This window comes from Triturus cristatus, chromosome 8 (genome assembly GCF_964204655.1).
Source record: "Triturus cristatus chromosome 8, aTriCri1.1, whole genome shotgun sequence".
Taxonomy (NCBI): Eukaryota; Metazoa; Chordata; class Amphibia; order Caudata; family Salamandridae; genus Triturus; species Triturus cristatus.
Window position 1 is genome coordinate 1,382,648,661 of NC_140591.1, and position 26,307 is coordinate 1,382,674,967.

The 26,307-nt window shown below is 42.7% G+C and overlaps 1 protein-coding gene across 3 annotated transcripts in view; it reads right to left on the reverse strand.

Annotated features, from left to right (window-relative positions):
- Positions 1-26,307, reverse strand: part of GRIK1 (glutamate ionotropic receptor kainate type subunit 1) — a 968,246-nt gene that overhangs the window by 326,551 nt on the left and 615,388 nt on the right. For all 3 annotated transcript variants that reach the window (XM_085623097.1, XM_085623095.1, XM_085623096.1), the window contains exon 6: positions 20,375-20,548. In XM_085623097.1, coding sequence (XP_085479223.1) covers positions 20,375-20,548 — 174 coding nt within the window. The remainder of the gene's footprint in view (positions 1-20,374; positions 20,549-26,307) is intronic.

A 26,307-nucleotide genomic window follows, 5' to 3' on the forward strand; every position in this document is an offset into this window, starting at 1 on the left:
ATCCCCACGTTGGCAAAGCTCCTGGAGAAATGCGTGCACGTCCAGCTTTATGATCACATTGAGCAATTCCGACTCCTGGACCAATTTCAATCCGGTTTCCACCAGGGTCATAGCATAGAATCCGCTCTCACTCACATTGTAGACGATGCGCTAAGATTGCTAGATCAAAACAAATCTTGTCTATTGATCCTCCTCAACCTCTCATCAGCTTTTGATACTGTTAAACACGACAACCTAATGGACCTCTTGGAACATAGGATAGGGCTCTCTGGGCCTGTACTAAACTGGTTCTTCTCATTTCTCCACAATAGAACCCAAAGCTTCAAGGTGAACCAGTCCCTGTCTCATCCCTCACTGGTCACTCTCAGGGTTCCACAGGGATCTGCGCTCTCACTCACTCTCTTCAACCTGTTCATGGAGCCTTTAACAGAAATCCTGAAATCATCCAGTATTCACCATCACATGTACGCAGATGATACCCAACTGTACATGAAGGTCGCCTCCCCTGAGGACATCAGGTCCCTCAACTCAGTCTTACTGAAAACACAAAGCTGGTTGACACAGAACCACCTGAAGCTCAACGCTCTTAAAACTGAATTCCTCCTAATTGCACCACGCAAGCAGTCTCCAGTCATCGAAGATTGGATGAGTCAACTAACCGCACTTAACTTTGCGCCATACATAATTGATTCCACAAGCTCATTGGGAATAATGCTAGACAAGAGTCTGAACATGTAGAAGCATATTAGTACACTCACCAAAGGTGCAAACTTCCAACTCAGTCTCTTAAGGAAAATAAAACCTTTCCTCCCTTCACGTGACATAAAGGTTGTGGTGCAAGCCCTAGTGATCTCTAAGCCTGATTATGGAAGCACAACCCTTTGTGGCCTTCCTAGAGTGAAGACAGCCCCTCTCAGGTCTAGCCTCGATTCTGCTGCAAGTCTCATAACGGCTCGAAAAGACACATTCACATCACACCAAAGCTGATATCCCTAAATTGGCTCTCTTATGAAGCTAGGATACAATTAAAAATTGCATGTATGACACATAAAGCCATTAATTTCCATACCCCAATGTACCTCACTAAAACGTTGGAGCTCTCTGCTGGATCAAGATCCTCGAGAAGTGCCAGCACATTACTGCTCAAACCACAAAAATTTAACATCAAAAAACCCTTACAATCAAGCTTTCTCGGGTATCGCCCCGAGGAAATGGAACGCCTTACCCCCTGAAGTCAGGTTGAATCTCTCCTCAGCCCTTTTCAAAAAGGAAGTTAAATTGATACTGATGAAGAAACTTTTACCAGCTTCCAAGTTGCTAGATGACATCCTTCCCAGTCGGAATATATGAAGACTGTCTTGTGGTTCTCTCGGGCCTCTATTACCTCCGCCTAATTCCGCTTGCAACTGATATACGGTAAATGTTCGCAACTTTGACTTTATCCCAATGCTTCCTTTCTCAAGGAAGTAAAAATGCTATGAATTAAAAAACTTTTGTCTGGACTCTTTGCTTCCAATGCTCCCTAGGGTTCTGTGCTTTATGAGACTGTTAAGATTGTTTTTACTGTGTTGGGTTGCTCTGTTTTATACCCCTTGTATCCTTCCCTGACTTATATACTGTAAAGCACTCTGATACCCCCGGTGGTCATGTTCGCGCAATAGATTTTTTTTTTTTATAACTAAAAATAAATAAGAAAGTACTAACATAACACCTAACCATTGCACTCATACGGTATACAACCTTTACAACGCAACTTTTACAACGCACTACACTTACAACGCATTTTTTACAACGCAACATCCACTACAACGCATTCCATTACATCGCAGGACACTACAACGCATTTTTAAAAACTACCTTTACAACGCATTCCATTACATCGCATACTACCTTTACAACGCATACCATTACAACGCATAATATTACATTAAAACCCCTACACTATCCAACACTTACCCTACTGTTGCACCCCCTGGAGTTAGAATAGTAATTTTTACCCCTATACTATCCAACACTTACACTACTGTTGCACCCCCTGGAGTTAGAATAGTAATTTTTACCCCTATACTATCCAACACTTACCCTACTGTTGCACCCCCTGGAGTTAGAATAGTAATTTGTACCCCTATACTATCCAACACTTACACTACTGTTGCACCCCTTGGAGTTAGAATAGTAATTTTTTACCCCTATACTATCCAACACTTACACTACTGTTGCACCCCCTGGAGTTAGAATAGTATTTTTTACCCCTATACTATTCAACACTTACCCTACCGTTGCACCCCCTGGAGTTAGAATAGTAATTTTTACCCCTATACTATCCAACACTTACCCTACTGTTGCATCCCCTGGAGTTAGAATAGCAATTTTTACCCCTATACTATCCAACACTTACCCTACTGTTGCACCCCCTGGAGTTAGAATAGTAATTTTTACCCCTATACTATCCAACACTTGCCCTACTGTTGCACCCCCTGGAGTTAGAATAGAAATTTTTACCCCTATACTATCCAACACTTACACTACTGTTGCACCCCCTGGAGTAAGAATAGTAATTTTTACCCCTATACCATCCAACACTTACCCTACTGTTGCACCCCCTGGAGTAAGAATAGTAATTTTTATCCCTATATTATCCAACAATTACTCTACTGTTGCACCCCCTGGAGTAAGATTAGTAATTTTTACCCCTATACTATCCAATACTTACCTTAAATGCAATGTAATATTATGCGTTGTAATGGTATGCGTTGTAAAGGTAGTATGCAATGTAATGGAATGCGTTGTAAAGGTAGTTTTTAAAAATGCGTTGTAGTGTCCTGCGATGTAATGGAATGCGTTGTAGTGGATGTTGCGTTGTAAAAAATGCGTTGTAAGTGCATGCGTTGTAAAAGTGTGCGTTGTAACGACATACATCCCACTCATACAAGTGTGACAATTCAGACTATTTCAGGCTACACAAAGCTATAATAATGGCATTAGAGGCAGGTATTATCCATTTTCAATATATATTGACTTAATAAACATGGTTGTTGTGCTCATCTTAAAAAAAAGGCAATGCCACCATGTGGTGGACTGTAACTAGAACCAGTGCTGACAATTAAGTGCCAGTGCCAAGCACCGGAACCCACCAGCACAAATTAAGTGCTGCCTACGTTAACAGTGACCAGGTTGATGAGGCAGTCGCTTTTAGGGAAAGAATACATGCCAGGGGACTGGGCGGCCCTACTCCACGATCATAACAGAGTCCTTAGGGAATCAAAATTATTTTTTTCATACTTCAAGGTCCTGCACGACTGGTACTGGACCCCATAAAAATTAAAACATGCTCATCTCTTGCCCCATGACCGCTGCTGGAAGTGTGCTGGGACCTCCTGTAACCTGTATCATGTCCTCCTGTTCTGTGCGACCCTACAGTGCTACTGGAAGGAGGTGTGGCAATACATTTGCCGCTGTAGTTCCTTTAGGGGTCCCCTGTCAGCCCCTCTGGGGTTTTTCCATTACACTGTGGAAGTAAGTGATCTGGATGTCCACTCACATCGATGGCTTGCCACATCTCTAGAGGCAGCTAAGCTATGTATCCTACCATCACCATCGGCAAGCCGCGACCCTCACATTACATGAGCAGCTTCTGGAAATACACAGGATTGCACTCCACGAGCAGATCGCTTACACAATGAATGATGCACCCAACAAATTGGAAAGGGTGTAAGCCCATTCTCTGCACTGGAGGAAGACGATCATTGACTTGTGCTCTGTGGTACCTGGTATTTGTTGATTGCACTCACTAATGCTGTAATGCAGTGCGGCTGTATAGACGGTAGAGTGGATGTGTGCCCTCAGTGGTTCCTCGGCATAGGGGCTGCCTGGGGCTCTACATGCGGCAACCAGTGTAATTGTACCCAGGTTGGATAATGCAAGGAATCCGATTGTGAACTGCCCCCCCATTTCTTTCACCACCTCTCCCCTACTCCCTCCACTAGTGTAATGTTTAGATTACCAGATCTTTTGCTTGTAAAACACGCCATCAACAGAATGGAAGCGATATGCCCTGAAGCAGGAGTCTTGGTGAGAAGCTACCTTCATTGGTTTCTCTTTTGTTTCGGCTCACAGGTGTCACCTGGTGTTGACGGTCCCCTGACTTGTTTACATTCCCCCCTCTGTTGTTACCTGACGAGTATCCTCCTGTACTTGAATGATCGTACCATCTACTTGTACTTCTCTCAACAAAAACTGATAAACAAATGTTGCAACTTGTGTCCATAGAGTACTGTGTTTAACAGAATAATAGAAACACCCACAAAGAACAGATGCACAATCTAAAACACTAACCATTATTGAAATGTGTTTTGTTTTTCTCCAAATATAATGTATGTTTCCATACGGAGAAATTCCTTCCACTAGGTCTTCAGAAATTCTGGAGGTGGGAAGGAAAATTTCCACCAAACATGGATGCTTACCTCTATTGTTTAGCAGTCAATTTACATACTACTGTGGAAATCACAGCAGTGAATCTGGGTGCATATCTAGAAAGTTAGAACTTTGTGTGTGCTCACTCCAGTTCCAGTGCCGTACCCCTCTGTGGGAACACTGATGTTCCAATTCCTAATCTTAAAACCTCTGACTGTAGAAAATCCACACTATGTCTATAGACACCATGGTTGAAAGTGCCTAATTTGGGCTAAAATGTGCACAGATGGCAATTCTATGAATCATTATCTGCCTTTTGTGTGTATGTCAGAATATGGAGCACAAAAATATGGACACGCAAAAATACTATGACCAAAGCATTCAGAAAATCGTGACGTTAGCTGAATTGCTAAGTGTAGATTTACTATTCTTAACTCCATATCTCAGTACCTTGAGGACCAACATCCCTTCACTTTACAATATTCTGGTCAAAATACCTTTTGCATGTTGTTGTTTAAAATTTTGTCTTTTGGTAAAATACCACCCCCGTTGATGGAACTTTAGAAGCATCTAAAGGTACCTCGGGTGTTGCAAATCTTTTTGGATGAATAAAGCAGCATGAACCAGTATCAGTACCAGTATCACAAGGACTGATGAGGGCAGATCAGAGCCCAGTGCTTCCCATTCCAGTTACTATTGCACAGATATAAAGCCTTTTTTCTGTTTTCTGTCTGCTCTCTTCTAGTAATAACTTGACATAATTTTCAACCTATTAAAAGGCTCTATATTTCAATACATTAAATTTCATGTTATAAACCAGCAGATAGTTCACCTGGTCAAGAACCACCTTCTCCTGCAAACCTAGAACATTTTCAGAGTTTTCTTTTACAATTTCGCACCTCGGAAATATACATACTCCATCTTTTTTTAAGTTACATTTTCAAGGGCGTCACTGGTGGGAAGGACTACGCATATAGTTTCTGAATATCGACAAGTTACTAACTTGGTGGAACTGCGTGCGGTTTACCTGGCAACTTTCTCTGAAACTTGACTTCTCCTGCCCATAACTCTAAGGGAAAGATTTTCTAACACTTTGCTCAAGGTCTATTGTCGAAAGTGACACAAATGTGTGGAAAGTGTAGAACTGGGATTTACTTTTCAGTACAAACCTTTTTTTGATCTGAAAAATACCCCTAAAGTAATACAAAATAGCGGATGTGCTACTTTGCACCAAGGGGGCATTCCATGGGTGCTACCCGGGTGATCCCATGCAACCACCCATGGTTTCTGATGCAAAGCACTATCTACTAATATTACTAATCAAGGCTTTGCACCAAAAATACCATCTCTTTGAGGCTGCTGTCAACTCGGAGAATTGTTTTCATTTCTCCAAACATTTGCCTCAAGCAAGAGGTTTTTATTGCTTGAATGAATTAAAGTATTAAAATCCACGGCACCTGTGGGGCAAGGGAGGGTGGGAGTTGGGGGTGGGGGGTTCTAAGTCATTTAATGTGTCCTTGTTATGCATTTTGTTTGATTTTGCCAACAAAAGTCGATTGCTTTCATGGTTATATATGGTCTGATTCGGCAGATGTTTCTGGTGTGCAGAGCCCTGCGTTGCATATGCAATTTGACGAATACAATATGTTTTTAAAAAATCCACGGCACCTTGGATGCAAGACAGAACTCCAGGACCAACTATATGCTAAACATGTAGTTGTGCTGACTGATCAGTTACCTGGGCAAGGAAATACTCCCCCGATAAGGAACAATTGCATGATTGACCTCGGTAAGGGGTAACATTTTCAAGAAATCACTTGACATACCTCATTACACGGGTACTTAAGTAAACGGACCCAAGTGTAAAGATCAGTCTATGCAGTGGTGGAAGGGAAATGTCTATCTGCTGGTTAAGGTAGGTCTGTGTAGTGATAATGCGTGGCTGAAAGCAGAGTCACCAGATGGTTTTAATATGTCAAAGGACAGAAATGTAGGTGTACCCAAATATACCCACAGGTTGAGCAGTGTCTCTGGGCAAAGTGCCTTTTTTTGTGCACAATATGGTTGACCTTTTTGGATTTCCCACACTTACAACACACAAAAATTACAAATGGAGGTAGGTGTCACACAGAGCTGGCACAACTGTTCAGCACCCTGTGTTTGCATGCCTTCGCACCTCAAAGTCAGACCTATTAGCTTTGTCAATGTTTATTCTAAAGCATACAATAAAAATGTGCTTTCAGAGCAGCTCAGTGAGCTAAGTTTATGCCAAAGGCCAGGCTTAAAAAAAGAACCTCTGAATTTGCTTTACTCTAATTGGTGATATATAGATTACTGTACTATAATTAGTATACCTCATGGAATTATGATAATACACAATCCATATAGCAAACATTTCGCTTTTAAAAAGGTTCTCCTTTGCTCCGGCAAGCAAACTACCCTGTGGAGGTTTCTGTCTTGTTATGTATTCCTCCATCCTGAAAGTGGAGTCCTGCTGCTAACTATTGCAATAGGACTTTCACAGGTTATTAGCAGGTACATACCTTCTTCCTTGGCAAAACGGAAAGAGTGAATGGTTGTCTTTTTGTTGACCCTTCAAATCAAATATATTAGTCTCCAAAGGGCACCTGCATAATTAGGCTTGGTTTAACCAACGTGTTGCTTCCAAGAGCGGCATGAGAGTAGAACCAATCACAAATTCAGATCTGCCTCTTACACTGGTGACTGAGGACCACACACCTAGACATAGATGCCTCACAAAACCCAGCACTCCTTGAGTCGCACACATACTCTACACTCGCAACTGCTCTGAGGACCTCCGTCATGCAAATAAGTACCACTTTTCTCAGCACCTTTCACAGGGTAAGCCTGTGATTCCTCCAGAGTACCAAAGAATGGATGGGGATACCATCTGAAACTGGTTGGCTTCCTTCTGTTCCTGGACAAATGAGTTGGGTGATTGCAATATTTATTTATTTATGTATCTATCTATCTATCTATCTATCTATCTATCTATCTATCTATCTATCTATCTATCTATCTATCTATCTATCTATCTATCTATCTATCTATCTATCTATCTATCTATCTATTTATTTATCAATTTATGTATTTATTCATGTATACAGATTTCTAGCATGTACAGTGCACACCTAAATTGCTGTAGGCACCCGATAGAGGTTGGAGAGGTTTGCTGTGGTAGCACATTAAAAGGGTAGGTTTCAGTGGGGAGATTGCTGGAGGTCTGCCGGTGTAGGACTATGCTGTTCCACCGGAGACAGCCGGCAATTAGGGGAAGTATTGGGTAGAGGCTGCAATACCTTATACTCTCACCCTCTTCTATCTGGAAAGTGACACCCATGCCCTAAATATTTTTGGAGACAAACCTTCAGCAGGGTCCAATATAAACAATGCCTGCTGTGTTGGAATTGTAGGCTTTGAACATAGAGTAATCGACTAGACAATCACCCCAAATGCTGAAGTTGCAATAACAGTACCAGAAGCTGTTGCGTATCAATGTGCACATAGGTACTGCCGATGTTATCTGGTGGTAACTGAGCACAGCTTTACCGCACGGTAATGTGCTATTGATGCATTATAAATGCAGTCTTAAAGCTTTTATAATGCAGTCATTTTGCATCGCTTAAATATACTAATGGGGCATAAAAGTGCATTAGACAGATGACAGCAAATGTTTGCTCTAAAAGCAGCTGAAGTTGACAGTTTAATAACCCTGTTAGTGTCAGCACACCTGCCTGCAAAGATGAACCTTATTTTAACTATTTAGACCTTAGAACACTGGTAATCATCTCATCAAACGCCAGACAGAGGATTTTAGACCATGTTGTGTGGCAACAGAAGTGATGTATTTAACCCATTGTACAGGCATTTTCACTGTACAGCATTGGGTTCTATCCAGAGCATCAGATGAGAGTGCTTTTACAAGTCTTTCCCTGGTGTCATTTACACATTTTTTATATCTTTTACTGAGTTTTATATAGCACGAACTTGACCCGAAGGTATCAGAGCGCTTTACACCAGCACCAGTTGCGTTACACGAGGACACATTCATTTTTTTGTTAGGCACAGGGAGAATTAAGTGATTTGCCCAGAATCACAGGATATTGCGCGTCCTTGCCGAGACTCGAACCCGGTTCCCCAGATTTGACACCGACCGCCCTAGCCCTTAGGCCAACTCCTTTCCCCTAGTTATCTTTCATACATTCAAACTATCTGATTTTCATTCATGTGACCGGTAAACAAATGAAATAGAGAACTTGTTTGCACTCAGTTGTGAGCAGTTGGGAAGGATGATTCATGGTGTCTAAAAATGAAAGAGACTTGAGGGCGATGCTTTTGAAAAGTAGCCCCTTTTTGGGAGGTCGTCCCAGCTTTCATTTGTTTGGGACTCAGCTGCTGACAATTCTGAACTTTAACTGCAATGTATGTGCTCGTGAAACAAAGTTGAAATTGACTTAAAACCCCCTTTGACACATTTATTTTAAGGCCACTGTATATGGTGTAAAAGCAGGGGCGTAACAAAGGCCCCGGCAGCGCCCGCAGTTTGCGGGGTCCCCACTTTATCCATACTGTAGGGGACCCCCTCAGTCCCTACTGATGCATATGTGAGAGTCCCTTCAGCATATCTTGTAGGAAGGCCCTCTCACGTTTTGTTACGCCACACACGTATGGAATGTAAAATGAAAAGTCCCCTGTGGACTGAAGCAGTGCCCCTGATACCTTGATACAGGTCTTTACTGAGGCCTGGTCACCTGCAGCCTGCAAGCTCTTATGTTTGCAGACAGACCTCTAAATATAAACTCCTTTCCAGGATTAAAAATCAGCTTATAAACACTAAATAAGTGTTAGGGGCACACGCATAAGGGCACATGCATCAAAGTTTTTTACAAGCGCCAATGGTGCGATTTGCAACAATCGTCCATTTGCGCACGAAAAAAGGCCTTTTGCGATGCAGTAAAGTGTTAGGCACTCGCAATTTAAGAAATCGCAATTTATTGCGATTTCTTAAATTGCGATTGCATTTAAGGAATTGCAATTTGCGATTCCTTAAATGCAATTCTAGAAGCACTTAGAAATAGCGAATTCGCTATTTGGGGCCGTAAAATACAGAAAAATTACTCTGGTCTGTATTTTGCAAAAACCTTGATAATTGCACTGAAGTGCACTTTTCAAGGTTTCAGGTCACACACAGACATGTCCTTGGGGCATGTGTGTGCGCAACATGGGTGCACATCAAGATTTTAGGGGTGCAAAAGGGTGCCATTTTGACACCTTTGCACCCTTGAAATTGCATGCGAAATTTGCGAGTACCTATTGGTACTCACAAATTGCGCATGCAATGTCCCATTCATTCCTATGGGCCTGTAGGCCCATAGGAATGAATGGGAAGCCTTTCCTTAATTGCGACACGCAATTTGCGAGTCACAATTAAGGAATGTTTAGGAATCGCTATTTTAATAGCGATTCCTACATGCATAGGCTTTTGAGAGTCCTTAATATAATTGCGATTCCTTAATAATCACAATTAAGGACTCGCAAAAGCTTTTCTTGATGCATGTGCTTGTTTGTGCCTAGAAGTGGTACATGCCTAAAACTAATATTAGCATGTACCTACAGTGAATACATCACCAAAAGCTATTTTCATTGTTTTGGGCTTAGCTGTTCCAATAGGAAATATGGGTAACGGTAAACGGCGTTTACTTAGCATGCGTTACTTCGCATGCCGTTACTACGTGGTCGTTAGTACGACCGCGTTGTTAGTTAGCATACCTTTACTACGCAATTCGGAACTACGAATTGCAGTAAGGGGGAGAAGGTGTTGGATTTAAAATCCAACACCTTCCCTAGTGTCCGCATAGACTGGAGTTGGAATAGTAAATTAGACTATTCCAACATCCAGCACCCCCTTACTGCAATTCGTAGTTCCGAATTGCGTAGTAAAGGTATGCGAACAAAAAACGCGGTCGTGCTAACGACCGCGTAGTAATGGCATGCGTACTAAACGCATGCGAAGAAACGTTATATATTCATGGGTAACATATTACTATATCTGCATTATCAGTAGGAAACAGCTACAGAAAAAGTTCAAGAAGTTTTCCTATTTTTGAAAAACCACTTCATTGGTAAAGTCGGACTTTTTCTAACTAGTTAGGAAGTACAACTTTTTGAAAAGTTATATTTACTTGCCTGAAACACTGGAGAGTAATTATCCTTAATTTGCACTGATGCTCTGCTTGTAATGGGGTGTGAAATCCCTTGCAGCAACCATACAATAGTTAACTTTGATTGACAGGTTGACCTGAATGGAAAGAGATGACCCATCTGAGATCAGAGGATTATTCAGGGTGGGGGGCTGCTGCTCCTCTTGTTGGCACAACACTGTTGAAATGCTTCATGAGAGACCTGTGTGAGACACTTGTAAAACGTCTGTGCCCTTGAAGAAGATCAGACAAGCCCAGATCATAATTCTTGTGTATCCCCTGCCAGGCTACTGAAGGCCCCTTCTTTGTTTTACCAGCCTTGTTTCTCATTTTATGTTGTGGATCCATGGCCTTCTTCAAACTGGATTTTATTGATAGATGTGGAAGGAGACTAGACAGTTCCAAACTACACTCTCAAACACATCCCTGGCTCTCAGAGCCCAATTTAGTGTGACTGAATGTTTTGGCCATCTACACTTTCAACAGCGTCATTCATAGAAAGGATTTTTCTTCTCAAAAGTACAATTGAAACATTCTGCATTGAGCTGTTGAAGAAATGTCAATATTTTTCTTCAAGAAAGTGATAAAGTCCCTTTCTGAAGCGAGACCTAGAAACGATTTCATACATTTGGGCTTCCAGACTTTCACTGGGACCTAGCCACTTAATGTATCCTACCTGGGCTCATCGCTGTCGGGCTGAAATTGAACCTTGTTCCCAGTTTACAGCGACCATGGACTTACATTGAGTGTTTTATGTTTCTTGGCTCTTTTTCGCTTTAATTCTTTAGAAAAATCATACCTATCATATCTCTGGTTCCCCTTTCTGGATTTATGTTGTGTTGGTCTTATTTCGCTCACACTTCTTTCTCATTATCATAAAATTAGTTCCGGACTTTTATTGTGTTCTGAGCAACTTTATTTTACTGTTTATGCACTGCTTAAATACTTTACACATTGCCTTTGATTTAAGCCTGACTTCTTTGTGTCAAGTTACCAGGGTTTGAGCACATGTTTATTTTTGTAATCTGTGTGACATCTAGAAGCTAGTGCCTCATCCTTTGAGGTAGGCACTTATACTCCCCAAATAATCCACTTTCCAACAGATATCATTGTTACTAAAACAGTCGTAAGGGTTATTCATCTATGCATAAATAGTGAAGGTAAACAGAAATTACATTCTTATAATTTTTTCTGTTGCTGTGTTTAAGTGTCTATCATTGGGGAGTGCCAACGAAGTGTTGCAGCGAATGTAATGTAAATGAAGGTGAACACCCATATCTGTGATCTTGTGGATATAAAAACCATCCTTCAATATACTTCCGACAACTAAGCCACATCTAACGGACATGAATGATCCAGGTGCAAGTGATGCAGGATGAATGGGAAAGAGCACCCACAATTCTGTTCTTCGTGTTTCCATGTGTGAATGAAAACATCACATTATACAGATTGCATAGCTCTTTGTCTATGTCATTGTGTGGGATGTCAAAACGTGCCTATCTACCCTCAAAGTTATATTTGTGTTCACTTCCCTACCAGATCCTTGAGGTCTTTCTCATTCCTCCTTTTGATGTATCCAGAAGTCCCAAGCTGGGTGTTTTACTTTTCTTACTTTTCTCCAATACACTGAAACACTCTTATTCTACACCTGTAAGATAACCACTCCTTTTATGTACATTTGTGAGAGATTTGCATTCTTTCCCACTATTTAAAACTAGATAAAATGCCAAGAGGTAACCAGCCTTAACAACACTGACCTCATTAGGTTCTTGTGTGCTATATAAAACCAAAAATCAATCAAAATGCCAAAATGATGCACTTCTGGAATCTTAAAAAAACACAACTTTGCCATCGTTGACCAGGTTTCTATGTCGGCCATCAATTAGTCATAGATTCACCTTTCAGGAGGGATGTCCTTTAACGATGTCCCTCTCATACCAAATTCAGTTTTTTTGATGAGACAAGGTCTCAAGCACCTTTCTAAATTCCCAATCTGTTCAGCTTTTCCATGGGGGAATCTCACAATATCATTGTTACATTGGCTCCTCGCAGCACTGTTTGTCGCTGGTTAGCTTGAGACCTCTGTAGTATCGTTTGCAACGTTTGCAGATTAACCAAGGAAACTAATGGTCTTTCACCAGTGAGGATGCCTTTAGTTTGTGTTGATGTGGATGCCATATTTCTTGTGGTTAAACATTAAATGAAACAGCGCTGACTTGAAAGTCATAGGCAGTATTACCAGAAGGGTCCTCTGGATCACAACCTGCATGTCTCTTTTTCTGCATCGCCGGGACCTTTATGATTGTGGAGTGGGTCACCGTTGCGTATGCAGTCCAACTGGAAGGCTGCACAATTCTCGATCATTCAATTGCAAGGGGTGTTTTGTCTTTTGGATAGAGGAGGTCTGGTACCATGAAAATTAAAAATGAGGGATTCTGCTTACCTATCTGCAGGCCTCATATTAGTGACTCATAGGCATGGCCATAACAATCATATGTGCTGCCTGGGAGGTGGTGCAATTTTAACCCCTTCCCCACTCATGACGGAACCGCTCCGTCATGAGCCCACGCGGCGCTAATTCCCCGCCTGTGCGGGCGATTAGCGCAGTGGGCGGAGTCATGACGGAACCACTCCGTCATGAGCACAGCTCAACCGCGGCTCATGACGGAGCGGTTCCGTCATGAGCACCGCGCCACCGCGCTGCCCCCAAACCCCTCCTAGCGCTGCGGCGGAATTCCCGCCGCAGCGAAAGGGTTAAGATGCCCTTCTAAGTGATTTCTAGTAGAAACCAAGGCAGCATTCACTGGATATCCCCCTGATTGGTGCATTTACAGAACAGCACACCCATGGGGGACTCTAACCACGTCCCAAAAGAGACCCGGGGGTGCTTCGGTAGAGATACTGAAAGTGTGCAGGGAAACAAGCTGTACGCAGTTGTGAAGACTCCCTCATGAGTCAGAACCTACACCCAAGGTTGCAGTGGCCAAGACCCCCCTTGTGGTCATCTGCACACAAACATAAACTGCTATCATGTGTTATTTCCACGACATGTTCAAATCCCCGAATCCCTAGAGACTTTGCTGGAAACGGGTTGGTATTTTCTTAATGTGGGGCATGGTTTCTGCCTGCCCCCGGGACACCCAAACAATGCAGCATTAGTTAAAGCTCGGCCCATGTGCTCCGGGCCATGTGCTGCTGTAAAACTATACCCCGTAGTCGTAATGAGTCCTTAAGTGGCAAAGCCTGGTCAGAAGGGGTTAAATCTGTGAAATGGAACAGAATCACAGTGCATAAACGTGCCCTCCGGCAAGTCAAAATGACCGGGGTTAATTATAATCAAGAAGCAGACACTTGCTATCTGCAGCAAAGATACCAGATTATCCAGGACAGAGACTATTTACATTTAATTTGCTTTAGTTTCCCTTGGATTCGTCTACATTGGCTTATCCATTTTAAGATTTATGTGGCTGAACAAGACAGCGTACTAAATCATTAAAGAAACTGAAATTATTTGATCTATAATTCAGTTCTTCTTGGACCTTATCTGCACGGTGTGCTCTTTCTCCTGTTATTTTAATATGATTTCAGATATCTGTAAAATTTAGATATACTTATTTCACCTAACTTAAATTTGTGTGGGTTTTTTTCATCTTAGGGTCCGATATCGAGTTTGTGGGATTAAAGGTGTTATTTATATCACCCATAAATTCGGATACCACGGGGTTAGGAATTTATCAGTAGCAATGAAGAGCACCTGTTCCAAGTTTTTAGGGAATAACTTGGATTTTGGAGCTAACTGCACCAAAATCAGCATGTCTCTGTAAATATCTATTGCTTTCACTGTTAAATTGAGGCCAGTTTGACCTGCTGTCATTTAATAAAGGGTGAAGTTTTTAATGAACCTGGTAATTACCGGGTGCTGTAAATACCACCCAACTCGGAATTCTGATCTCTCCGCAAACAAGGGTTTGTCAGGGGTCTGAAAACTCTGACAATCACTGTAGGAAGGTGTAATCTGACTGCATGGTTACCCCCACTTTTTTCCTGGTGTTTTGCTAGTTTTCGACTTAGTTTGACTTGGATCCTGCTAATCAGGACCCCAGTCTATCTGCTTTCTCCCTAAAATGGATTGCATGTACTTTAGGTACACTACAGATTGGATTCTGGGGTACACTTATAAGTCCCTAGTATATGGTATACTATGTACCTAGGGCATAGGTACCCCAGAGGCCTCTCAAGGGCTGCAGCATGTATTATGCCACCAATATGGCAGGCCTTATCAATCCTGAAGGCAGGGTGCTGGGTTTTATGTGAGAGGGTGCCCATGCATGAGCAGAGCCCCTCTGCATCCTTCGGAACCTTTATTCCGGGGTTCTTTGTGATGCAGCCAAACCATATACTCTTAAGTGCATTATAACCTCGCTGTAAATGCTATGCTAACTTTGGAATGGCGGCATGAAAACATGTTGTGTTTGGTGTCACACACCTTGGAATCATACCTCCCTGCCAGTATCTGGCGGGGGAGGTATGATTCCACCCTACTAGAGGGAGAAATATAACTTCACCGGTACACCCGGCACCAGCTTCACAGAACCCTGGCATCACAAAATGGATGCTGCCAGCCACAGACATGAGTCTGCCCTCCTGCTGCTGGACGGTACTCCTGAAGGAGAGGCTGGACAATAGGTTTCGTGTCACATGGAGGTGTGACCACCTCCCAGACAGGCTTTAGTGTATTGGGGCTGGGTGGGTGTACTCCAAGAGTGCTTTGATGTCTGCACTGGGGGCACATTTGGTGTCCCTGTGCATAGTCCAGCTCAAACCAGTTGCAGGGGCTCCCAGCCCCTGCTCTGGCACGAAACTGGACAAAGGACATGGGTGTAGCCACCCCTCGGTCCTGATCTTCCCATACGTGGGCCCCCAGAGTTTTTCCTCCCTTTCCTTGGGTATAAAGTAGGAACCCCTGGCTACAGGACTTTAGATTTACCTGGACGAAACTCTGCTACAGAATCCCAGAACTTCTACTATCTACACGACGTTGGATGACTGAAGAATTTCCCTTGGAGTAAAGGAGTTACTCCCCTGCAAGGCAGGCACCAAAGACGTATCTGTCCAGTTTGCAACTTCGCAGCTCCTGAAGGACTCTGAAGACTTTGCAACACAGGAGGTGGGTTTCCAAGCTTCCCGAGGCCGATCCGTGCTCTCAGCAATCTTGAGAGCCAAAGTCCACGTGAGGACAGTGCATCCCGAACCCCTGGATACCGTGCACATTTGCAGCAGCATATGCTTCTTGGCGATCCCTGAGGCTGTGCATTTGGCTACTTGTATTTCAGACCCCGAGCAGTGATTCAACCGAAGATTACTGGCCTACACTTCTCGAGTGACCCGTGGGCTGGTATTTAGTGATTCCTCTCAAGGTCCCTCCGCGATCCCTTGTCCCTCGACTTGTGGGTCCCTGAGAAGGGTACTTTGACTTTCAATGGGCTTACCTGGTTGCTCCAGATGTGCCCTGACTCTCCATTGCATGGGGAGTCACACAGGACCTTGCTGGTCCACACCGAAGCCGTTTTACTCTCACCGTTTGGGGGTTGCCATTGTCAAGGCTTGTTGGTCTCCAATCCGGACACCGATCCCTCAGCACTCGACATCCTTCGTGGGACAGCTCGCCTGCAGACTGTGGTTGTCATCGACGCCTCCTGGTCTCCGTGGCAGTGGAGTCTAGCTTCACCTCATCGCACCTGAAACACCCAACATCGGTGGGCATTCGTCTATCGTGCCCCCGGTCACTGGCAAGTGACCCAGACTCTGTCCCCTCTGCTTTCAGGTTCTTCACATTTTCAATCCAGGCTTGGATCACAACGGACACTTTTGCTTTCCATGGCAGCAGTACTTTGCAGCAACTCTCCACTGAAGACAGCGAAGATTCCTGACACCATTTGACACCTATGCACCAGGCTTCCCTGGGTTAGGTAACACGAGTACTCCGGTGCTCACGTGGGTGCTTGTCTTAGAACCTTCTAAGTCTAAAAGGGTTTGCGCCAAGTCCTCTCCTAAGTGTCCTTAATCTCTAAAATTCCAACCGCGACTTTCCCATAGGATTGTACGGAGCTCGCGGTTGTGTTCTCACACTGCACGCGTCCCCCGTGGGTCCCCTGTGTCACTACCTTGGGTGGTTCCTTGGGGTCCCAGCGATTCTATGTGCTCTAGGTGCTGTGTCTAGTCCAGTCGTGGTTCTTATACCACTTTCTTAATATATGGTTTGGTCTCCCCCCTGGGGCCCATTGTATATTGTGCTATTTACTGTCATTTTAGAACTGTAATATTGTGTGCCTTGCTCTCTAATCTCATACAGAGGTTAGTAGAGAGTGTTTAGTAATAAATACATATATTTTATATATATACCTTGTGTGGTTCTCCTTTCATTTAGTCATTCAAGAAGTTATAATCTGGTAAACCAAGCATCTTTACATTCCTTCGAGACTTAGCCTGAAGGCTGCTCTCCATAGCTACCGCTAGGATAGCTTTCAATAAAGGTTGTCTTAAACCTAATCATCAATAAGGGTTGTTTGGACTGGTGCAAGGTGCCCACTATAACTAATGGACAGCATATACCAGGCCAATTTCTCACAATCACTAATTGTTAGTAATTGATTTCCTGCTCCTATATGTTATACTGTATTGTCAAACCCAACCTATGCCCACATCATTTTAACATCCTTTGAAAAAACTACTTGTTGCTCCTTTCATTTGTGTCCTATTCTGTAAAAGTCAAATGTGACCTCCCTCTTATCTTCTCAAGGCTTTCAACTAGTGCCATGTTTTTCCCTTACACCTGCTAGCCCATTTCGACTCACAACTTTGTGATTGAGGTAAACACACATGCTTGCAAAACAGGCGTCTTCCATTCGAGGAACTTTGGTTTTATGGACTATAACATTACTATGTAGTTTAGGGTACGTTTCACCATTGAGTGCTCTCAAGACTCCAACTCCCACAATACAACTGGCCCCTTAAGATTGATTGGGCAGAAACAGGAGTTTCCACCTAAATAAGTATTATGAGGCAAGCAGCAATACCGTGATTGGTATCTAATGTCATAACCTGACTCATGAATCCCCTTTTGGTCACAGTTCTGTATATGGCATCTTCATCAAACCTATATCTAGGACTGATTGAGATTATTCAGCTTTCTGTAACTTCAATAAAGAGTCACAATTATATTTTGCATACATACAACAATCGCTGTCCATCTCATAACTCTATGGGCCCAATTCACAAAAGTAGTCTGAGATCTGAGACAAAATCCTAACTTTATGACTTTCGGTATTCACAAAAGGCATTTAGTAGTAGTAAAGTTAAGATTCCTAACTTTACTACTACTAAGCTGAGACAAAATTCTAACTTAACGACTTTCGGTATACACAAAAGGCATTTAGTAGTAAGAAAGTTAGGATTCCTAACTTTACTACTACTAAACTGAGACAAAATCCTAACTTTATGACTTTTGGTATACACAAAAGGCATTTAGTAGTAATAAAGTTAGGAATCATAACTTTACTACTACTAAACACCTTTTGTGAATACCGAAAGTCATAACGTTAGGATTTTGTCTTAGATTACTTTTGTGAATCGGGCCCAATGTTATGAATCAGGAATTGGTGGACAAAAGTAATGAGAATTCTTTGTCAAATGTATCTTTGTGTAGTTCCTGTAATCTTGAGTGCATGGATGAACTACTACGAGGTGAGGTTCTGGGAAGCGTGATGGGTGAGGAGGTTGTGGGTGAGGATGAGAGGGATGTTCCTGTACAAATTAGCAAGGTTGATGCTGTGCCATAGGGTTTTAATTTTGCTAAAAATGTGCTTGATGTTTGACTTTCAATGATGTGGAGAGCGGCAATAATGGCATTTGGCATGAATGGGTTAATTGCTGGTCTTTCTTGAATAGTACTTTGCTTTGGTTGTGCATTTCTGTGTTTTGCTGTAGCTGTTGGATTTAGCAGGCGGATGAAGAATTTCTACAGAGTGCATGTAGCTTTGAGGGCTAAGAGTTAGAGGAATGCTAGGTTTTGTCTAGTTTTCTGGAAAATTACTTTTAGCATTGAAGGTTTATGAATATGAGAGGTTGACGACTAACGTTTGATCATAGTTGTTTTGGGTGGGGAATGTTAGTCAGCTGGTGTACATTAGTGTTGATTTAAAAGAGTCCTCAATGGTCTTTTGTTATCTAGCAGGTTAAGGTGGTGGGTAGTGATGGTCTCTTGTCAGATGGTTGTTTTTGTAGGATCTGGAGGTGAAGATAGAGGATCTGAGCTATCCCATGTGAAATTGATTGAAAGTGTATAATGATCATTCCAGTCTGAAAGAGACAGATGGGTCAATGAAATTATAGAGGTCCAGGATTTCGCTGAGAATGTGAGTATAGAGATATAAGACGTGAGTTTGAGTGAGGAGCAAATAGCTACATGGGAGTCTATTGTGGTGTTGATGTTGTGGGGGATTTAAAATTAGGCTTTGTCAGTGCTGAAAATGTATGTAAAAAAGATATTACGTTGCAGAAGTCTTCTAAAAAATATTAGGTTTAGCTGGGTGGGTGGTAGATGAGGTAGGATGTGGAGTAGCATGTCAACTATAGTACAATGCATGGTGAGTGCCATTTAAATGTGGGTGTGGGAGGGCAAGAGTCCCTGAGATGCAGCTTTTGTGCATGATGAGGAGACTGTGAGCTATTTTCTGTAGGTGTGCAAGTGGTAGGATGTCATAAACATCCGATAGGAGTCCATCAAAGATGTGAGTCAACACAACATGTAGGGCCCGATTCACAGAACTAACTTAAGACAAAATCCTAAACTTACTACTTTTGGTATTCACAGAAGTTAGGATTTTGTCTTAAGTTTGTCTTAAGTCTGTCTTAAGTCTGTCTTAAGTTTGTCTTAACCCCTTCAGTGCCACGCCCTTTCCCCCTCCTGTGCCGGGCGTTGCACTAGTGGGTGGGGTTCATGACGAGATAGTCTCATCATGGGCACAGCGCAACCGTGCTCCATGACGAGACTATCTCGTCATGGGCACTGAAGAGGTTAAGTCTGTCTTAAGTCAGTCTTAAGTTTGTCTTAAGTTTGTCTTAAGTTTGTCTTAAGTCTATCTTAAGTCTGTCTTAAGTCTGTCTTAAGTTTGTCTTAAGGCAAACTTAAGACAAAATCCTAACTTCTGTGAATACCAAAAGTAGGAAGTTTAGGATTTTGTCTTAAGTTAGTTCTGTGAATCGGCCCCAAAGATTGCTGTGTGGCAGGAGGTCAGCCGCATGCTTGATTATAATGTGCATTGATGATCAGGTAAGCCAAGAAATAGACTTTTTGTGTTGGAGCATGTGAGCTATGTGTTAATATGGCTGAGGATGGAGGGCTAAGTGCTTACAAGAGTGGATTTGTTTTCTTCTGTTGGGTTGATGAATGATGTGGATGAGGAAGGTGTGTGGTTTCTTAACTCTTGTGTGCAGCAGCTCCAGTCTTGGGGCAGAGATGATCAAAAGCAGGTTGGGCGCTGGCCTCTCAGAAGCAGTTGTTAATTTAGGAACATATCTGTTTATTCTCCATCAGCATCCCCCATACAAGAGAATGTTTATATTTATGAAGATGATGCAGGCTGTTAACTACTCTCAATATATATACATTCAACACATATACATCTACTGAAGTTACCAAAGCACATAAGACCCACTATTTCCTGCCTTTCTTCACTTACTGTCATCATGCCTTCCAATAGGCCAGTGTCTGGTCTTGGTGGTGCCTGCAGCCGTTCCATTGACCACTTATCTATGATAGAGGAAACCTGTGGGCTTTCAATGTTGAGAAGACGAAACCCTGTCATGTTTACTCCACTGTATCGGTAGGGTTCAAGGTCCAGGGCAAACAAATCCTGCAAAAAATGATGACAAATATATAAATGTTCTGAGATTATATCATTTTAAAATGTAACTACTAGTTTAATTATGTCCATTCTACAGTTTTATCCTGACAAGTGATCCTTTTCTTGCAGTCTCCTTGTTCAACAAATTTACATTGTATTTCCTTTCCTTGTGGAAACTTAGCATTGCCCGTCCAACCCACGCCACGAGATAAGCTGTAGCGGGTTATTTCCTAATATTTTGCGCAGGGCCTGAACAAAACATTGGGGCATATTCACAAGAAAAAGTCAGAGCGCGGAGCTTCGTCAAGTTTGGCAGCTCCGTGCTCTGACATTTTCAAAACGCCGGGATGCACCATATTCACCAGAACACAGTGCACCCCTGTGTTTCCTAGAGCTGGCACAATAAATGCTGACTAACGCCAGTGCAGACACCCTGCTGCCATGTTACAAGAATGCCTGCACTCAGGGCCGAACTTTCCGTAGCGGGCACCGGGCAATCCCCCGGTGCGCCGCACGGGTGGGGGCCGGTTTTGGTCCACTGGGGGACGTTTTTGTTACAGGGCCGTTTTTGCCGTGGGGGGGGGGGTGATGGGGGCGGCCAAGCACTTTGCCAGGGCCGGTTTTGGTTCCCAGTCCGGCCCTGCCTGCACTGCAGGAACAATTGTGTAAGTGGAGGAAGAGACACCTTCCTGCACATAAACAATTAATAATGGTGATGTGCATCTTCTATTTGTGCTGCAGAATGCGACACACATGGAAAAAGCTAAAAAATGAGGAGAAATTAATAATTTCTCCTCGATGTGCCATTCTAACGCCTGGTATTCCACGGCGTTAGTTTTTGGTGCTGCCTCAGTCTTGTAAATCTGGGGCAGCGTCAAAACCCAATTGGTGTTGCAGTGGAACACCCACAGCAACACCCATTGCACGCCCCTTTGCCGCAGAGGACTGTGTCGGAAAGGGGAGTATTAACAAGGTTGCATTAAAAAGGCCTGTCAGCACAGCAAAATTGTGCAGCACCAAGTAAGCGCCTGCACAACCCTTCTTAAATCTAGGCCGTATGCTAACACTGGAAGCCCCCACCTGTTTTACTTTTAAAGTTCAGTTTACCTAGCATCTGAAATGCCAAATCTGTGCTATGAAAAATTGTGCGGTTTTTATCATGGAAAGAAAGTTATTTAGATTTGTTATTGCTTTAAAAGCAAAAACACTTTCTCAATTAAGTGAGAGTTGGTGGACTTCAGTTATGCTCCCACAAAGAAATACAGATTTGGTTCACGCAGTTTTAACTTCTCAGTCGGAAAAGAACTTTCACAGTGGAATAAAATTTGTGGAAAGGTCATAGCTGAACGAAATGTTGGGACTAGCAGGGGGATATCAAAATAAAATTTGTCCCCGTGTCTTTCTTTGTATTTTGATTTATGGCAATGGCACATACGGGGAAGTTATCTGAAATGGCCATGAGGAATGATCAGTGAGTCCTGAAGAAAACCTTCTATAACATTTTGGTGACCAAGACATTTGATGAGCTGTGAAGGGAAACCATGCTTTAATGTCTCAAAGAAAAACTCTATTCTGTTGTGTACAAAGCAAACGGTCCGACCCTATCAAGGAACGGCATGGGCATGTCTGTCCAAGTCCGCATGGGGTCGACAAGCATTAAACATTTTGTAAGAACAAAACAACCGGTCACACACAGAGTTGGCAAGGCAGAGAAATAATACATCCCATAAATTTCAAAGAGCGAAAAAATAAAAAGTGAGCGAAAAAATAAAAAGTGAAACATGTTACAGCGGAATGGTTTGTTCTGATTCTAAAATATTTGTCTTATTCAGTGAAGCCTGTTTAGAGCTTTGGGACACAGTAACCGTCTGCCAGAAGGTATTTATGTGAAAACGCACACACGCACGCACGCACACACACTGAAATGCACGCACACCTGTGATTCAATGCTACAATAGGTTATCGGAGACAATAATAACACGACTGGCACAATGATAGGTGGGGGACATTAGTGTGGAAAAGGTCAGATGTACCTTGATATAAAACGCCAAGGCTACATTTTGTCAGTGCATTCTGATGACATGGGTGTGTGAAGACCGGCATGCACCGTCAGCTCAAAATTCGTTTTTGCCCATCAAGGTGGTATTTGCGTGCCCAGAAAAACTATTTTCTATTTTAAATTACAGATTCGGATTATCGCAATGTTTTTTTATTTGATTAACAAAGATTGCCATTGGGTTACCCAAATCATAGACACAATAAATAGACTAAGAAAAACCACCCTATCAGGAGTGATGTATTTGAATGATCATGATTAGTGTCTGGAGGGTCTGCCACTGTGACAGATTTTTCATCATCATAAGTTTGGGGTTGGGGCAGGATATGGTGTGTTTTCAAAACAGTACACAAACGCATACGTTGACATGTAATCACAAAACATCTGCAGGCAGTTTCCCTCCCTGGAAACATATGAAAATACACTTTTGCTAAAGGCAGGGGTGCCTTTCCAGAGTGGGACTGGAGCACCCCCATATTTAACGGGGCTATACAGCAAGTGGTTTTCAGGCAAAAAGCTTATTGTAAAAATTAACAATTCTGCATATATGCATCAGTGGATTTTGTGAACTGGAGCACCCCTGGGAATGGTGTACATTTCCAAAATTATTTTTAGAACTCTTTGTGAATGCCATAAACGTCGGCTTTATAAATAGCAGCAGATTTCCAACATTTAGAAGCCTGACTTTCCGAATTAGGCCCACCAGGATGAATAAAGTCTTTCAGAGGCTGTACTGAAGAAGCCCTATTTGGAAAAAAAAGTATCGATTTATTTTTTTAAAAGTGTCTATTTCTTGAAACACTACTGCCGTGCATCATGACACGTGTTTCCAATCCGATCCAACCAATGCTTTATCATAACAATCCCTCATCTCACTGTATCTGATAGGTTGGTGAGAGATAAGTGATGTAGAACATATTCACTGGAGCCCATAAATCATGTTATAGACAGCAGATGGTCCTCGTTTTATGGGGAAAAAGCAAGCACTTGAATTTGAGCCATCTAATTTACGGGAAGGAGCATCAATTATTCTGAAGAAAATGTGTTGCTCTGCAGAAGAATGCGTGGATATGATTCTTCGAATCTGGGGACATGTATTGAAGTATTTCATATTAAATGTGCACTGTTGTATTGTAATGCATTTCTTGTGTTCAGAGAATGAAGAACCAACCACATTGTAATCCATTCCTCCATAAATCCACCCTGGTTCTGAATTCACTTTGGTTCAGAGATTCCGGTGCTGTCAAGTCCCTCTTTAGACCTTGGGGGCAGAGGAGTGACCCCAGTGCTGCTAAAATATTGCAGTTAGGTTATGTATCACATTTATAAATCGTGCTTATATTCTGAGGTCTCAGGTCAATAAAATCAATTAAAGTGATATTCTGAATCTGAATGGAAATTAGCATGAAGACTAATGCATTGCATTCCTTTCTGAAGAGGAAAAGAAATGAAATGGACTTTAGGTCAGCTGATAGTCCATCCCAAAGCTTAGGGGTAAGAACTGAAAAGAATATTCCACCGAATGAAGATTTGTTATGTCAGGGAAATAAGGAGAAGATTGGACGATGAAGAATGTAGAGGACGATGAGGTTTGTATCGAATCAGCTTGGCATTCAGGTTCTTGGATGAGGAACCGTAATGTCATTTAAGGACTAGATAAATGGTTATAAAGATGATCCTACTTTTTCACCCACTCATTTTGACCTCCCTGACTCTTTGTTCCTTCTTTAAAGTGTTTCACTGCCTGCGCCTGAGAAGCTTCTTCTACCATCCAGAGAGATGCGTTACAGCCGGATAGGGCGCTCTTGCTACCAGCTGGCTTGTTTGCTCTAGTTCTTCTCTTGTGATCCTGTTAATGCAGTACTTATCTCATAACCTGCCAATCTCCAAGTAGCTCCAACCAGGAGTTGAGAATCCACAGATCTTCATCTTCTGTGGCTCAGTTATGTTCTGTGGGTGCTGTGCTACAGACCAGATTGGGAGGTGCCGGCTGTATGTCACAATACCAAGATCAAGCATATCGACCGGCTCATCTATCAACTCTGCAATATTGACTAACAACGTATTGTCAAGTTAAGCAATCAAAGGAATGTATGGATTTACTACTCCTAACTCCTTAACCCCACATCTACTTGCTTTCACAATATGTTGTTTGTTGAAACTTCTGGGTCAACTTAAGTGTAGGTCTACGTTTAAACTATGATATATTTCAGAACACTGCAGAAACCAGTAGCGAGTAGTATAGCCTTATGGCCTGCCGTAGCGGGCTCAACCGGCTATTAAAGGCCCGCTGCAGCGTTAAAGCCCGTGCCGAAGGCGAGGGACTTTAACAAAGCAGCGGGACTTTAATAGCTGGTATAGCCCTGCTACGAAGAGCAATAAGGCTATTAGAGGATTCTGCCACTAGAGGGCAGAATGTTCTAACAAATAAAACAAAGCCTTCAGGGAGCGCGAGGGGATTCAAATCCCCTCAGGCTCCCTGTAGCCTTTGTTCACAGCCAGAGCTGTGAACAAAGAAACATTGGAATGTTGGAGCTCCGGGCTTATACCAGCCATTATAAGACAGGAGCACTCCATTGTTTTCAATGGAGCTTCCAACATTCCAATGTTCTAATAGTAGATAATACACTACTGTCTTTGTTGTTATTGATTTGGCATTTAATATCTAGATTGAAGTCAGCCCAAGGTTGAGGAGAATCCTTTAAATTAAAGCTCTTGCACAGCCCCTCTTAGGAAAACTGAGCCCAGTTGTGTGCTCCCCATGTGCATCCCCCTTTGCTCTAATTCATATGAGTACATCAGCACAAGACAAAACTAAATGGGTACGAGTAATTTTTTTTTTTTAACTTGCTCTTTATTGAAAATGTACATGGGTCCAAACATCGCAAGCAGCTTATTATGTACAGCGGTGTATAGTATAGAAGTACAGTACTCTGCAAGTTGAAGCATCAATTAAGTCATAACACTCAAATGCAAGGGAGTGCACTGTGGCATGAAAGGGAGCAGCTCTCTGGCATGACGAGAGCAGGCTTCCAGTAATTTCTAGGAAGAGAGCGTTTGCTATGTAAACGATCCGCTGCAATCACGACATTCAAACCTCAAGTGATCTGGTGAAGTGCTGCAACATTGAGGGCACGTGTAGGGTAGGCTGGGGTAAAAAATAAATGTATTTCTGTGGTTTATGGTGGTTGTATGATTCAGAGCAAGAAATATTGTGACCCAGCCTGTAGTGTGTGTGCAGCGTCCCCCCGTAGCCTAGGCGTTTACTCACATTGTCCTCTACCATTACCCACCGCTGCAGTTCAAGCTTCCAAGCGTGCATGGGAGGGAGGATATAGCTTCCCAATTCACTGATATTGTATGTTTCACAGAAGACATACAAATGATGGACAGAATGCAGAACAAATCAAAACATTCACCCCCAGTCAAGAGATCTGGGTTAAATCCATCGTTCTTTTGTTCACCATGCCACCCCAGTTTAGACCCAGCCATATGCAAGTTCGGGCTGGACCGATTCCATTGGGCACAGGGTCAAGACTGATTTGCACATGGCTGGGTTTCAACTGGAATGGCATCGGGAGCAAAAAAAAAGATGGATTTAGGACCAGATCTCTGTACTGGGGTGGATGTATGACATTGTTCTGCATTCTGTCCATCAATTGTTCTTTTTGCATTTGTCACCCCGAGTGGGACGGGTATGCCCAGACGTGGG